The sequence below is a fragment of the Agrilus planipennis genome, unplaced genomic scaffold, assembly GCF_000699045.2.
Source record: "Agrilus planipennis isolate EAB-ADULT unplaced genomic scaffold, Apla_2.0 scaffold220, whole genome shotgun sequence".
In the NCBI taxonomy this organism is placed as follows: Eukaryota; Metazoa; Arthropoda; class Insecta; order Coleoptera; family Buprestidae; genus Agrilus; species Agrilus planipennis.
In genome coordinates this window covers 346,110-362,517 of record NW_020439189.1, presented here as the reverse complement: position 1 = coordinate 362,517, position 16,408 = coordinate 346,110, and the positions used below count along the sequence as shown (strand labels likewise).

Sequence of the window (16,408 nt, the reverse complement as noted above, 5' to 3'; positions counted from 1 at the left end):
AAAATGATGCATTTTTAATTTTAAATTAGTTGGTAATTCTTGCAGGAACTTCAAAGCATAATATGTCTTTATTCCCAGGTGCTGTAAGAGCCCAATGTACTACCAGCTTTAACTAAAACAAAAAAAAAATAAAATAAAAGCACATGATTTTCTTAGTCGTAATAGTTTACACACTTAGAAACATCGAGGAAATTTGCATAGTAATTTTTAAACATTAGGCGACCCATACATTTACAATAATATTGCACAACATAGATGATTGGACAATACTATTAGCGGTGTAGGGATAAATAGTGTTCTTTTTCTTTATCAGAGGTTTTAACAATTGCAGCAATTCTTCGAACTTTGCAATATCCATTCTCATATAGTTTTTGAAATCGTTTTCTTGAGTTAATGACAAGTCCTTTAAAAGTCTTTCGTGAGTGTAGATTTGTCTTCTTTTAAACCATTCTTTGGCCCATATTCGTTTTCTTTCTTTTCCTGTTTTCAACAAAATTACTAGCACGACTGCAACCAAAATTTCGTCGTCAGACATGTTTCTCGCATGAAAATATTGACGCAAATGGCTTGTCAATCTTATTGCTAAATATTATTGAACGTTTGGATTCAACGGGAGTATTCAATATTATTGCACAATAAAAATATTGTGCAAAATTATTGTAGGTGTATGGGCCGCCTTAGTGGTGAACAAATTGACAAAATGTCCAAGAAATTTATACGATAACATTAAAACAATAAAATAGGGGACATATATTCTCAAGAAACTATAAGAAACCTAATAAAAATATGTTATATTTAATTCTTAGTTTAGTATAATAGTGATGATTTAATGCATTTTATAAAATATTAAATCTTAGTCAATCTACCCCTGGCCCGGGGTAGGTAGACCATATGCCCGGGGTAAGTTGACTCATGTACCAGTAAGAGTCAAATCATGAGAAGGAGCAAATAATTAAACATTTTTTTAATATAATTAAGCCTTTTGTTAAAAAATAAACTGGCTAAAGTTTCCTCTTCTAGATTAGTAAAAATTTGTCAATTTTTTATATATTCCACTGTGTCCAGGGTTAATTCTGCTCTCGTCAATTTCGGATTCTGTTCTAATTTTTCTTTTAATTTGGCCACGTAACGATTTAAAAGTCCAATAAAAAGTTAATTTATGTGTTGTTTTCAACTACATATTTCATTGGGGTTGGTTGAATAATTATTCAACCAGCCCCGAAAAAAATTGGTCTACCAACCCCAGACGCCATTTTTAATTTTGATCGCATGGCTAGCCTAAACACTGCCGTTGACTTGAAAAATAAGATATGAAATATGATAAATGTGCCCTCATTAAATGCTAGGACTAATAGAAAAATGATTTACATAAAACGAGTAGGCATCAGATCAAAAAATACAATATATCAAAATATTACTTATGTGATTGAAATATGAAAAACATGTCAGTGTTCGAAAACAACGCACGACCGCGATGTGACGCTTCAGACAACTGAGCGGGACGCGAAATGTAATGCTTGGTTATGATCAGATGACATAGTTCATACACTGTCGACGAGTTTTCGGTAGTTAGTCTACCTACCCCTACAGTCAACCATCTCCGGTCTCCCCTACATTAGGGCTATACCAGTGAAGCTATTTGTTAAAAGGTTTAAAGGTTATTTATTAGGTTGCGAAACTCTCCAACACCAAATTATAATTTTTCAGAGAAAGTTGTTCTTGTATCATAATTAATTTTTTTATCATAATTGTAAGAGACATTTTAAGTAGGATAATGCTTATGAAATAATTTGTCAGCGGGTCTGAGGGTTATTTGTAGGGTGCGAAACCCTCCAATATTAATTTATGATTTTTTAGTGGAAGGTTTTATTGTCCTACAATAACTATTTGTATTTTAGCTACAAGAATTATTTAACGTAGGATTATGCCTATGAAAGAATAATTTCATATTGAGGGGTTTACTATGCTATAACTAAACTTTAGCCCTGCTGATAAATTATTTCACGGTTCTAATCTTAAATTAAATGACTCATGAAGCTTAGATACAAAAAATAATTGTGGGACAAGAAAAACTTCTACAGAAAAGTAGTAAATTAATATTGAAGGGTTTCGTATCCTATAAACAACTCTTAGACCCCCGCTGACACATAATTGCATATGCATTATTCTATTTAAAATGTCTCTTAGGGCTTAGTTACAAGAAATTTGTGTGGAACAAGAAAAAATTCCTCTGAATAGCGCTAAGTTAATATTGAGGGGATTCGCACCCCGTAAATAACCCGCACACCCATTCACAATTTGCGAAAACAGATTTATAGTTGAATGAAGATTCGGGCTATAGGGCCGTGGTCTGAATGAACTATTCCGTCTAGACGTTTCGTCAGCTACTGCGGCTGACATCCTCAGTGGTGGTGCTGAGTTGACAACGTGAACGTAGATTATATCTCGAAGTCTCGACAGCGACTGGGTAATCCTGATGACTGAGGATGTCAGCCGCAGTAGCTGACGAAACGTCTGGACGGAATAGTTCACTTAGACCACGGCCCTATAGCCCGAATCTTCATTCTACTATGGATTCTAGCCGTGAAAGCCTTTGTTCTTAGATTTATAGTTATTTTTCGATAGCTGTTTTATTTATTTTCTGTCTTAAATTCCTCAATGTCCACGCCGTCATACTACAAGAAATGACTTTCTAGGTCAATTTGCAAAACCGGTGACTTTTACTTAATGAGGTCTTGTATATATATACTTATATTGAGTTTTTATTTAATTTGTTTGGCTATGAGTTGTTTACGTAATTATAATGAATGTACTTGACATTACAAAAGAAATTAATAAGACCTCTTGCATGTTTTCCATGGACAAACAACTACGTTTAATTTGTAGTAATTATTAAATTACAAGTAATATCAATAAATCAAAAAGAAGATCACCTTTGATTTTTTTTTTGTGGTTAAATTACATGCCAGGTATATCAACATGTCCCTTAACTTTATTTATAAGTTATTAGCAATGCAGCAATAATTCTTGGTGTTATCTATTCCCTACCGCCATCACCGATATCATGTTAATACTAGAAGGACCATAATTTGTCGCCAATTTGTATCGTTCTACGATATTTATATTTCGATAAGTGTAGTGCTAGCTTGACGGCCCCTAATCGTTTTTCAAAGATTAGTTCGAGCCTGGACTTACGACAAAATAGGAAAATGTGCCATCGTTCAGCGACAAATTAAAGCCCCTATAGTATTTTTCTACGCCATTTATATTTTGAGATACGATATGATTGCGCAGTGCCAGTTTGATGGCCCCTAATCCTGTTTCACTGATCAGACCGACGCTGTACTCGCGACAAAATAGGAAAATGTCTCATCGTTCAGTGACAAACTATAGCCATTATTGTATTTTTTTAAGCAATTTCTATTCTGAGATACGGTATGATTTCATATTGCTAGCTTGACGACCCCCAATCGCCTTTCACTGATTAGTTCGAGCTTGGACTTATGACAAAATGGGAAAATGTATCACCGTTCAGCGACAAACTACAGTCATTGTCGTATTTTTCCACGCTATTTATATTCCAAGATACGAAAAGATTACGTAATGTCAACTTGGCGGCCCCTAATCGTTTTTCATTGATCATTTCGAGGCTGGACTTACGACAAAATAGGAAGATATGTCATCGTTCAGCGACAAACTATAGCCCTTATCGTATTTTTCTACGCCATTTCTATTCCGAGATACAATATGATTGCGTAGTGTCAGCTTGACGGCCCCCAATCGTTTTTCATTGATCAGGTCTAGGCTAGACTTACGACAAAATAAGAAAATGTGCCATCGTTCAGTGACAAACCATAGCCTTTGTCGTATTTCTCTACGCCATTTCTATTCCGATATACAATATGATTGCGTAGTGTCAGCTTGATGACCCCCAATCGTTTTTCACTCATTAGATCGAGGCTGGATTTGCGACAAAATAGGAAAATGTACCAGTGACAAATTATAGCCATTATAGAATATTTGTACACCATTTCTATTCCTAGATTCGGTAAGATTTCATATTGCCAGCTTGACGGCCGAAATCTTAGCGGCTCTCCAGGCGTTTTTCGTAAGACAGCTGGGTGGGTAAAAGTAGCGACAAATTATAGTATTTCTCAATACCGTTTCCATTTTGCTGTAGTATCACCTTGATATCGGGTTAGCATTTCGTCTAATTTTTACAAAATTTTTGGATTTGGTAACAAATGTATTTAAGAAATAAGAGGTATAACATTATCGTGCTAATTAGATGTATCTACTTGCTGTTCATTAATTTATTAGATAATAAATTTAACGTTTATTAGATGGACTGAAAACAAATTTTTTACAATTTGTTTCTTTCATTGGAACATCGCATTTAATTAGCTTATTACATTATACCTTTCAAGGTTAACGATTGCAGTTAATTCTTGTCACGTTATTATGTCTTTTTTTCTAACGATTAAACATTTAAATATCAGAATATGTTAAAAAGCTTAATCCGTGAAGGTTATTTTTTGTGATGATATACAAGTTACCGTGTGTATTTTGATTATTTAGCAATTGCTGTTGAACGACTTGTTGTTCTGTGTAACAATTTTAAAAAATTGGTTTTAATTCATCCAGTTTATTAAACTAAATGGTATAGCTTCACTGTTGGAAATCAAAATTTATGGTTTTTAGTTTCTTTCTTTCATGCTATAGGTACATGCTAAAGATATCGTTTTATTTTTCTCGAAATAATGTGTGACTTATCTGACAATTGTTTTCATTTATTTTTTGTATTTTCTTATGTAATTTTATCTCGAAGGTATTAGGTACTTAAGCCGCGTAATATAACATTTGCTAAAAGTAAAAAATCTCTGTTTAAAACGTATAACATTTAAAACAATTGACCAAAACTGAAGACCAAGGAACTGAAGACAGGTATAGGTTAGGAATTTTGAAGTTTCGGGGAAAATTCCGCAGCTTTTATTAGTTGTTTAAGTGTTTCTTCATAAAACCTCTGCGTTTTATAAAATCCGTGATTTTGCTTCTACTAAATAAAATGTCGGCTATGATACTTACCCTTGGATAAATGTCTAGAATGTCGAATTTATTTTTATACACATATTTCTGTCCCGATTTAAGTGGACAACTCGCTTTAGTTTCTCCATCAGCTTCATACACTTGATTACATGCATTGGTACCGTCAACACCAATAAACGGAAATGGAATTCCAACGATTTGAGCGAAGACCGTGTTCGATAACTTTGGTATGTCTTCAGCTAAACAAATATATAAAATAATCAGTATTACTTACAGTATATTTTTAAGGTTCAGATAAAAGGCTATTAAAGTTTATACAGTAGAATCCGCTTATAATGACATTGAAGGGAAATGACAAACACGTCATACTAAGCGGGCGTCATACAAAGCATAGTCTTAGAAAATAAACAACATTCTATTTTGGTTAGTTATTTAGTTTAATAGAGAGAAAAACTACAAATTGTATATATTTATTAACAAATAAAGAAAAAGACCGATTAATTCTAATATCAATATACATAAGGGTCAGACAAATGAGCGAAAATGTTATTATTAATCATTTGAGTCACTATAGCCGGATATGATTTTTTGAGAATCAGTCATAATAAACGATATGTCATTTTAAACGTTATATCCAAACTTTCCTATAGAGAATTTAATATGAAAACCAAATTTAACACTGCAGTTACTTCATATTAAGCGGTTGATCAATATAAGCGGAGTCATAATAAACGAATTTCGCTGTACTTTATAGGTTCTTAAAAAATGAGCGAAATTGAATTGTTATGGCGACGCATTTAGTAAGTGTGTCTGTCCTTATGTTTAGTTTTTAATTTATTTTCCGTGGTTTAAAAACTATTTAACAGGATAATTAATTATTTGTGAATACAGTAAGAGTCTATTGTCTAGACACTCGAAAATAAGTGAATTGAAAAAAGCAATAGTTATTTACATTATCGATTTCTTCACGTTAGAGCAACAAATAATATATTGTCCACAACTTCTGATCAATTATTGTTCGATATTTTATAGTACCATTTAAGACGTACTACTTTGGCCATTGTTTCGTCGACTTAATTCTAAAATGGTCTTCATGAAAAATTGTTTTACTTTAACGAAACAATATGCAATCTACGTTCACCCTGAAGGTCCATTTCAAATATTGGTGAATGAATTTTTGAATTCTCATGGGTAGTTTCTCTAAATGTACAAACATTGCCTCATTATAATATTGGTATAGAAGATAATATTATCCGTAGATTACTTATTTTAATTCAAATGGAAACTCAAACATCTTTTTTCTAATGTTTTATAAGCAATAATATATTTTTTAAAACTGAAGATTGTAATGAACAATAAAATTTTATTACGTATGAGATAAATGTCACTATTACAAAAATTAACCTGTTTTAAACGTTTCCAGGTAGATTATTATTAGGTCATTAATTTAAAACATAGTATTTCAGGTAGATACGTGACGAGGCATTAAATTACTTAAAACAAACAACCTCTTAGTTGCAGAATTTAAATTAAATAAAGCCAATTAACTATTTTTAAAGATGTTTTCGAATGTTACGGAAAAATACAAGTGGTCAAAGATCAAAAGCAAGGTAATGTGAGGTCGTGTTTTGGCGCACGTAAAATAAAATATTTAGATGTTAGGTACACGAAATACTCGAAGAAATATTTATGCGAATACATATTTACTGATAAAACAGGTTTGGTTGAGATAGGTTAGGTAATATGCTTATAAATATGTATAAAACCTATTTTACGAGAACATCTGAAATTCAGGCAATATTTCAGTTTACATTTTTCGATTCGATTTCACATGAAAACTTGTTTGCTTTTGACGAATTTAGAAGCCTCTCTAACTACTGACTTCATTGCCGAACTTTCTTTCCGAGGTCCGTATATAGTTTTTTATGATACACTTCACCCGAAAGTACGATTTTTCCTTATTTCAGAGAAGTGAAAGTGCATCACAATCTCCTACCTAAGAAATCGCACTTACTGTTTATTATAACATACTTCGTATGGAGATTGTGAAAAAAATTATTTTTTCGAGTTTTGGACAATCCCTAACGAACCATATCGAAAACTCCTGGAGAACTCGATTCTTTAGGGTAAAGGGAAAACATGAGTTCGCGACTTCAAAATATATTAGTATCGAAGTTGAGCCAAGCGCGAGTACTTGCAGTAGTAGTTCTGATCATGACTCAGAAGGAAATAGAAACTGGCGATTTCGACGGCAGTCATTTTTAAACTTGATAACTTATAAATATCCCATTTTCGGTCGGTCGAAAAATTGCTAACACTCGGAGTTCTGAGAAAAACATTTCTAAGTGTGTCGTTAAGTCAGTCGGTGATAGCTTTTGGTTAGAACTGCAGTGACAACTCAAAATTCGTATGAATTTGTGTTTTGCAGAATTATGACGCGATGGAATCTGGTCTAATGAAATACACACCGTGTGGTAATTCTAATAAGAAGTATTGTAAGAATTCACGCTTACTTCAAATTTGGCGCTAATATATTTTGAAGTCACGAATGCGTAGGTCGCTCTTTAATGACCCTATTTTTGAACTGACCCCTACTTAATCGAGTTCTCACGAAAATGGAAAAAGACTTATATATATAGTTTTTTAGGGACTGCCCAGAACTTCCACCAAAACTTTTCTGCGATAAAAGCCTGCGATATGAAGTTAGCCCCCCAAATTTCATTTCTTTTTTATTATTGTTAAAAATGCAGAACTATTGGCGCACCTATCGAGAACTACAGAATTATTCCTAGAAAATAAACCAGTCACAAGAAAATTCAAAATTGATGAATTTACAAAACTTCTGTTTGTTATCGCTGCACTTTTTCATAGTTTACTACTGCAGTACAATTTAACATTTAGATTAAAATTAAGGTTCAGCCTTAAAAAATGAAAAAATCGATTAAATGGCACATTATGGTCAATATTGCAGTGTCAGGCAGACAATCAGGGGTAGATGTATTTGCATGTAGTGTATCGACTTATCATTTTCACCATTGGGCAAACGTAAAATATAATAAATGATATAGTTTTGACTTACTGGGACTAAATGTAAATGAGGCGTGAGCTGTGTTCTTCTTCCTCAATCTGCATGGTGGTTTATCACATCCGCTAATCGTAATCTGACCGTCTTGTAGAGGAGGGCCATCTAATGCATTAAAGAAATAGACAAATTAATCAAATACTACACAAAATATATGCATACATAGAGTAATAACCAGCGCAAAAGAAATCAACACTGGCAAGTTGGTAGGATGGTTATTACGATTTACATAATTGAATTAGAGGAAGCAAAATGTGAAACGATTTCCCACTTCAAATACCAAATCTAAAATAGTTCTGAAAAATGTTTCCGAATTAAGTATAAACGCAAAGTAGATATTTCCTAAAATTGGTTTTTAACCTGAATTATATACCTACCTGTATACATACATACAGTTCATTTCAAGTAGTTAGAGATGTGACCTTGGAGAAATCTGCGCGAAGATAGAAAGAATACACAGCAGGCATGAGCAAGACAGAAATAGTTGGAACAAGCTTGAATGAGCAGAGCTCTCGATGAACGGTCTTAGGAGATCGGCTAGAACTATACAGTACTAGACGAAAATGTTTAACAATTTGTTAAAACAAAAATGTATATAAATTAACAATAGAAAACAAAAGAAAAGTTTTATAGGTGTGTGGAGCGTTAAGTTAATTCACTTGTTATTATTTTTGGCTAAATATGCTTTTAAATTAAATTTTAACGAGGCAATTTAAATAGTCATTGTTCTTTCTAATAGCATTAAAGTTTGTCAGTACGTATATTGTACATTTTTCAGTGTTGGGATCATCTTTTCAGTAGCATAAAAAATATTCACCGTTTTTCTTATAACATCTTGGTCAAACTTGCCGAAGTCAGTTTTAGGAAGTAGGTGTCTCTTATTATATTTGGGTTTCATAAAACATCTGGCCTCCTTCCTATACTTTTTCCTTCTCCGAAGCAACCCTTCTTATGGTTGATAAACTTAGTCCGGTACACGTTCTTGTACTTTTTCAAGTCGAAGAGTAGAACCTTTTTGCTCTTTTTCAGCGTTCGTTTATAAATTGTGGTAAATTTGCAACGAGTTCTTTACACTGAATACTTAACGCTTGTTTTCATTTTCTGTTGTTTTCCATGGCAGTTCAAATTTTGCAGACGGTACTGTATACTTTGGTCTAGTTCTGGCTCGATGATCGGTGGAGAAATGAGCGCCGCAACTTGGAATTATGTTACGGCGCATCCTGATAAAGGCAACGGGCATATCTCTAACTACTTGAAATGAACTGTAGGTACATTATTTTTGTATTTCTTCGTTATACCTACGTATACATACATTTGATTTAGAAAAAGACCAAAAGACCTGTTTTGTGTTTTAACAGAATTTAGCTGTAATAGCTTATGTATATAGAGATAAAACGTTGTTACGTAAAAGTTTAATTCGATATAACTGAAATCGTGTGTAAGTGTAAAATGTTGTTGCGTAATAACGATTTATTTATTTATTTTCAGTAGTTAAAGGTACTTATTCATGCAAAACTCCTTCAATTAAAAAAATATCTAATTAATTAAAAAATTATCAAATTTTCTATTACTATTTTTATTGGATCTTAATGGTAGGTTGGTTTTATTGAGGAAACAATTAAAATGTTGGTATACCAGCCAAAAAGGAAATTCATTGACTTAAATACGTGTATTTAATGTTTATTTTCAATCAAAACTTAATTGGGTATACATAAATAATGCAGGATCATTAAAAATAAATTTTCAATTCGGATATTCTTTCTAATGGAAAGTTATGAATACTATCTTTGTTTGATATAAGAATTGTGAAGTTTCTCTAGTAAAAATATCACAGAATATGTATTATCTACGTGCGCTACAAAAGCATACATCTTTTTTTTTCATTACAATTCGTTAAATTAAAGCATAGGTCAAACGTTTTAGTAATACAGCAACAGAAAAAATACCTATCCAGTAATTGTTTCGATTGTTATAGATACAGTACCTACATAATAGATTTTGTTTCGAGGTTTCTATATAAAAATAAATTTCAGAGTGAAAATATTGCGAAGTCCTTTCTTCCTTTAAAATTTTTATTTTACACGAATTTTTACATTACAATTGCAATAACGATTTGTCAACGGAATTGACTATTCCAAAATTAAAGTATTGGTGATGTCTATTTTAAAATCTGCATTAAAATTGGATATTGATTTGTAACTCTGCGAGTTTTATTTATTTTATTTTATTAATAAAGAAGAACTTACTTTCACACTGTTGCACTTTGGTGGCTTCTGAAACGACAAGTAAACAGAATAGAAACCCGAAAATTGCAAACTTCATTTTGAATTTTCCTCAACAATTCACGAACAGAACGACACTCAGACTGAATAGAAACTAACCACAAAACAGAACGAACTTGTGGTGGTAGAAATGAAAGTTCTCTTCCACTTCTTGCCTTTTGTTCGAATAATACGTCTGTCCTCTATTTATATATGTATATGTACGTAAGTTTCTTTCCGCATCTTGGATCGAACACGCGACCAGTATATTAATTTTTTATTTGAATCCACAGAACGTCACTCCTGTAAATTAACATTAATTTATAGAACCAACAAATTCAAATGTTTCTGGAAAATTTTATTTTTGTTGGGAAAATTCGCATACACTGCAACACTCTTTTCTAGTATTACGTAACTCAGATGGTCTTGTGAAAAGTTATGGTTCGTTAGAGGAGAATTGAAGCATCACGTTAGGTAACATTATGTTATTGTTAAAACAAAAAAAAATGACGTTCTAGTGATTTTTCAGTATTTTACGTGACACGTTTAAGGGGAGGGGGTGTCAAAAGTCTTTAAAAAACATTTCTGAATCGTGACCACTGTAATCAAATGAATAAAACGCACCGAGGAAAATTATTTTCAAAACACTTTGTACTTACAAAATTTGAAATTTAATGTACGTACTATGTAAGCGTAAGTGAAAAAGTTCTAGTAAAGGTCACGAAAGGTCGTTGGTATTATAATTAATTAACCATTGCACTGTCTTGCATTGATAAAATAATATTTTCTTGGCAGTAGATAGGTATGCAAATGTTTATAACATTGTAATTGATACATATGTACTTGCTAGTGAGAAATTGTTTTTTAATCATTGTCACTAGCATACCTTCATATCAATTATATAAAAAGGACTTTCATAGTAAGTGCAACTTTAAATAGACCTGACTTTCCAACATCTTCATGTAATTTTACAAAGGAGAATAAATAAGTGTCTGTTTAATATTTTTCTTTTTGTACCTAGATTTTTCTTAAAAATAATTAAGAAGTATTTTGCTTTATCAATTTATTATACTATTAGGTTTTACCCGCGGCTTCGCTTAGTATTTTATTTTGGACCCCATGTCCTTTTCCGTATTCCTCGTAATATGTGTACAAAATTTTTGACGTGACAACGTCTTATAATTCGATGGAGCCGGTTGCACGCACGAAAAAACATGACTCATGCGGCGTTACCTCGCTCTGAGGCGTTCCATTTAAGGCTTGAAGTGCAAGCGAGAGCGCGGAACGAGCGACAAAGAGGCACAATCGGCCTCCGCGTTCGGCAGAGTTCGACATCTGTCTCTCTCCTACTTGAGTGAGCGAGCGTCCGCGTGGACAGCTGCTATACAATAATATATTTCCATTAACCTCCTTCTCTATATCCATACAAAATATCTATCAAACAAATAAAATTAAAATTTTCTTTTGAAAAATGAAACCATTCCATCAGTATTTTCTTATGACGTTGTCACGTTCAACTATCGTCAGTAAACCGACATTACAGATAACCGATTTTTTTATAATAGTATTTTACCCTCGGCTTAGTTCGCGTTGATGCCCTAAATACGTGACATAGATCATCCACGATCACATAAAATCAATTTTTATATTTTTCTATCTCTCGAGAACAGTATTTTTTCTGGATAATATGTACCCTAGGTTCTTGTCTGTATCCTTGACAATGTATGTACAAAATTTCATGATTTTACTCGCGTTGATCTTCTTCTAAATAGGTGATCATCATCATCATCCACGATCATATAAAACCAATTTTTTCTATCGTTTGGCAACCATATTTTTTTTCTAGATAATAGATACCCTATGTCCTTTCCTGTATCCTTGACAATGTGTGTACAAAGTTGAGTGTACTTGTAAAAAAATAAATTAATAAAATTCCGTGTTTTCAAATTGCATGCTAATGACATTAAAGGAAGTTATAAAACCCTCGTAAAAATAAAGACTTGAATCTTTTGTTGGCACAAGAATAGGAAAACTAGCTATGATCATGAACTAGCTGAAATGAAAATGAAAATCCAATCTGCTAAAGTTAATTTTAGACCTCATAAACGTAGACGTTAGTCTTAACCCAATGTTTAATGTAATGTTTAACGTTCGACTTACAGTATCCAATTCAATAGAGTAGTATGAAAATGTTCTGCAGTAAAAATAATTATATCAAATTAAATGCCTGCAAAACAGTCAGTTATGTAAAAGTAGGTAAATTGTGCAGAATTTGATATCATCCTGAGCGAACTGTTGACAGGTGAAAAAAATTAAGAATCTGTTACAAGGAAAAAAAGACCATGTAAGAAATTATTATTAGAGTTATGGATCAAGGTAAATTGTATAGGTATAAAACTAGTTTTATATCAATCTCCTTACATACTTGCAATTATTTTCATTCTCAAGTACGATCTTAGAACTCGCGAATTCTTTTGAAAAATAGGAAATTGAGCTAAAAACTTAAAATTTCGAACATGTAATTTCTTACAATTTGTTTTTGATATATTTAAATGAAGTAATTTTACTTACAGATATAATTCTTTAAAAAATTAGCTTAGATTACCTGTTGAAGAACGTAATTCTTGTTAGACTATTATTAGTCTACTTAACAATAAACAATTCTGGACTTTTAGTTTATTTCATCTCATTTTGAAATACATCTGACCTTTCAGTTATTCAGAAACACTGTGAAGACGCCTTATTTTATTTTGAAGTACAGCTATGTTATAGAAAACTAAACAACGAAAAACATAAATAATTTACTATCATGAATGAAAATAAAGAACATGTGGATTGCATGTCTTTCAGTACTAGGCCTTAAATCACCTTTTTAAAAGTTAAAATATTTTTTAGTTAAGAATCTTTTTATCTTTCTTATCCAGGGATAAATTATTAATTGCCAAAAAGGTTTCCTGTCTAATACGAGTATCGTTTACAAGCAAATGACATAGGCCAAACGAATGGATTATTAAAAAGTAGAGTTAGAATCCATCAAGTTTCCTAAAATTTACGTTAGACAGACCTTAAAAACTTAGATATTGTTTTCCTAACATAATAGGTATTTAATGAAATGTTTACCTTAATAGTACAAAAATGTTCTGTAGTATAAAACAATTATATTAAATTAAATGATTTCGAAACAAAGTTGTAGTTAAAGGCAAGTGAATTGTGCAGAATTTGAAATAATTCTGAGTGAATTATTGTTAGAGCAATAGATCAAGGTAAACGGCATGTAAAATTAGTTTTATTTGATTTTTCAATTATTTAGAATCATTGCGAAGATGTAAANAAAAACAACTGGACAGTAATTTTTGTGCCATATTAACAAATGAGGAAATATAATTAAGAAAGTTTATTACAATGACCAGTAAACTGAAACCTAAAACTTTTTTACAGATTATAAACACATCAGTCATGGAGTTTGTCCAGGTAAGATTAAGAACAAATTCTTATTTTGATATAGAACGTAACAACCTAACAACTATGACATTATCCAAACTAAAAATGGGGTAATATTGTCCAAGTTTATGTTGTTAGCGTTCATTCTTTATCGAGTAAATAAAAACATATCGCCATCTGGAAATATTTACTGTTAACTACAGTTTTTCATTATGAAAGATATTTGTTATGTAATAGTTTGTGAAACTGCCTATAACAGATAAGTTGGAAGTTGTTAAAAAGAGTTCATGGTTTTTTGTTTCGTTATTCTTTAAGAATTATATTTCTGGATACCTGATAAAAAACAAACTTAGGAGATTGTATAATTCCTTTTTTAGTTTGGGTAATGTCATAGCTTTTACTGTTTTATAAGAATGATATAATTTGTTTTCCATCTACCTGGACAAACGCAATGGCTCCTAAGTTTATAATCTGCAAAAAACTGCACCTAACACTTGACTTTAATGCTTTTTCATATAAAAGTAGTGGCATACATACCTATTTCAACATTTTACAAAATTCTATCTCATTAGGATAAGAAGCTGAAAGGGGTTTGCAAAGATTGCATGTTTCTTTTTGGTCCGATTTACTTGAAAGTGGCTAAAAAATTCAATCTCTGTTGGGTGGGATGAGTGGTGAAAAGGAGTTGCAATGTTTAAATGGAACATGTACTATTTGTGGTCAGATTTACTTGAAACTTGGGCTTTCTGGTCTCTCATATAACTTCTGAAAGACCTATCTCGACATTTTAAAAAATTCAACCTCCAAAGGAGGGGAGAGGTAAAAAGGTGTTGCACTTTTTGTTTGGGACTTACTTTATTTGTGGTTGAATTTAGTTGAAACTTGGTATATATGCCGTTTGATATTATTAATCAAATGAAAAGAGGTTGCCACGTTTCCATGCGGTATATTTTATTTGTACTCGGATTTACTCGAAGGTTGTTACGTGTTTTGGAAATTTTTGCAAATCAACCCTTGAGGATGAAACGCCGTTGCTACGTTTGTATTCGAAATCTAAGATGACCACATTACATAAAATTAAACATTGTAAAGGTTAATTGAGAGTTAAAGGTTTTATGGAGAAACAATATTAATTTCTGCGAGCGTAGCCGCAGGGAAAAGCTAGTATATAGATATACTAAACTAACAAAAATAATCCAAGGTAATAATACATGTTTATTAAAAATTGTGGATTACAGAATGGAAGTTAAGTAATTTGTAAAAGCGTTTGGACAATAATATTGTTCTAAATTGATGTCATTTCCAAAAGTGTTCACTTTGCCTTTACACATCCACAGGTCGGTTGTCTCCCATCTGGACAGACAATGCTGCATGTTGGGTCTTTAAAACCAGATTTTACAGATTCTGTTGGAACAAAAATCGTTATTGTTAAAACAAGAATTTTTCTCATTTTGTTAAAAAGAGTTCATGGTTTGTGATTATTTATCTATACTCTATTACTTAAAATAGTGAAAGAATATTAAGTTCTTCTTATACCAAAACGCGATAACATACAATTAATAATGAAAAACTGTAGTTAAAGGTAAATATTTCTAGATGACGATATCTTGTCATTTACTCTAATGAACGCTAATAACATAAACTTTAAAAAATATTACCCCCATCTATAGTTTGGATAGTGTCATAGTTGTTAGATTGTTACGTTTTATATCAAAATATGAATTTGTTCTTCATCTTACCTGGACAAACTCCATGACTGATGTGTTTATAATCTGTAAAAAAGTATTGAGGTTTTAATTTACTAGTCATTCCTTATTTGGTAATTTGGCACAAAAAAAACTGTCTAGTTGTATATTGTTTTTTTATTTTAATGTGTTACACACCTTCTCCTGTAAGGCAATTCCATTCGACCAATTCACAATCGTTTCCAAAAGTTTTTCTAATTCCTTCCCCATTAACGCCACAAACAGGTTCATACTCCTCAGTACACAACAAACATTCTTCGCCCATCTTTAAGGGTCCTATTTCGGAATAACTCCAGGCTTGAGCCACGAAAACGGCTCCAGTAAAATTAATCAAAATTATTATAATGAATTTTATTAGCTGCAAGTAGATGAAAAGAAATTGACTTACCCAAAAATAATGCCGAAAGTATCTTCATACTGTTTTCTTATAAGGGAGATCTTAAATAAAAATAGAAGAACAAAGATTTACCTGCCTTTTATATGGTGGATGTAGAACTGATAATAAATGTAAGGAGTGGGAACGAAAAGAAAAAATATTTTTTTTAAATAAAATTAAATTAAATTATCTCTTGAAAGACAGAATTGTAGTGTCAGAGATTTATTGGCCATGTTCATTTTTTGTTTTTCTATACCTGACATAATCTCCTCTGGACTTTTAGTTTATTTCATCTCATTTTGAAATACATCTGACCTTTCAGTTATTCAGAAACACTGTGAAGACGCCTTATTTTATTTTGAAGTACAGCTATGTTATAGAAAACTAAACAACGAAAAACATAAATAATTTACTATCATGAATGAAAATAAAGAACATGTGGATTGCATATCTTTCA

General features: G+C 31.8%; 2 protein-coding genes across 2 annotated transcripts; both read right to left on the bottom strand.

Annotated features, from left to right (window-relative positions):
- Nucleotides 1–10,593, bottom strand: LOC108739173 (NPC intracellular cholesterol transporter 2). Its single transcript, XM_025978077.1, has 4 exons — nt 10,375–10,593; nt 8,126–8,233; nt 5,086–5,285; nt 1–112 (listed from the first exon to the last, which is right to left on the bottom strand). The coding sequence occupies exons 1-4, from the start codon at nt 10,448–10,450 to the stop codon at nt 26–28; spliced, it is 471 nt and encodes a 156-aa protein (XP_025833862.1). The 5' UTR covers nt 10,451–10,593; the 3' UTR covers nt 1–25.
- Nucleotides 10,594–15,025: 4,432 nt separating this feature from the next.
- Nucleotides 15,026–16,074, bottom strand: LOC108739179 (vasotab-like). Its single transcript, XM_018472952.2, has 4 exons — nt 15,964–16,074; nt 15,714–15,890; nt 15,570–15,602; nt 15,026–15,234 (listed from the first exon to the last, which is right to left on the bottom strand). The coding sequence occupies exons 1-4, from the start codon at nt 15,989–15,991 to the stop codon at nt 15,143–15,145; spliced, it is 330 nt and encodes a 109-aa protein (XP_018328454.2). The 5' UTR covers nt 15,992–16,074; the 3' UTR covers nt 15,026–15,142.
- Nucleotides 16,075–16,408: the final 334 nt, after the last annotated feature.

What these genes read in the sequence shown, in the direction of transcription:
- LOC108739173 (XM_025978077.1), bottom strand. Translation starts at nt 10,450, where the DNA reads ATGAAGTTTGCAATTTTCGGGTTTCTATTCTGTTTACTTGTCGTTTCA. An exon ending in CAAAGTGCAACAGTGTGAAA is followed by an intron (nt 8,234 to 10,374) that starts GTAAGTTCTTCT and finishes TTAATGCATTAG; the next exon opens with ATGGCCCTCCTCTACAAGAC. An exon ending in CTCATTTACATTTAGTCCCA is followed by an intron (nt 5,286 to 8,125) that starts GTAAGTCAAAAC and finishes ATATTTGTTTAG; the next exon opens with CTGAAGACATACCAAAGTTA.
- LOC108739179 (XM_018472952.2), bottom strand. Translation starts at nt 15,991, where the DNA reads ATGAAGATACTTTCGGCATTATTTTTGG. An exon ending in ACTTTCGGCATTATTTTTGG is followed by an intron (nt 15,891 to 15,963) that starts GTAAGTCAATTT and finishes ATTTTACTGGAG; the next exon opens with CCGTTTTCGTGGCTCAAGCC. An exon ending in CAGTCATGGAGTTTGTCCAG is followed by an intron (nt 15,235 to 15,569) that starts GTAAGATGAAGA and finishes TTGTTCCAACAG; the next exon opens with AATCTGTAAAATCTGGTTTT.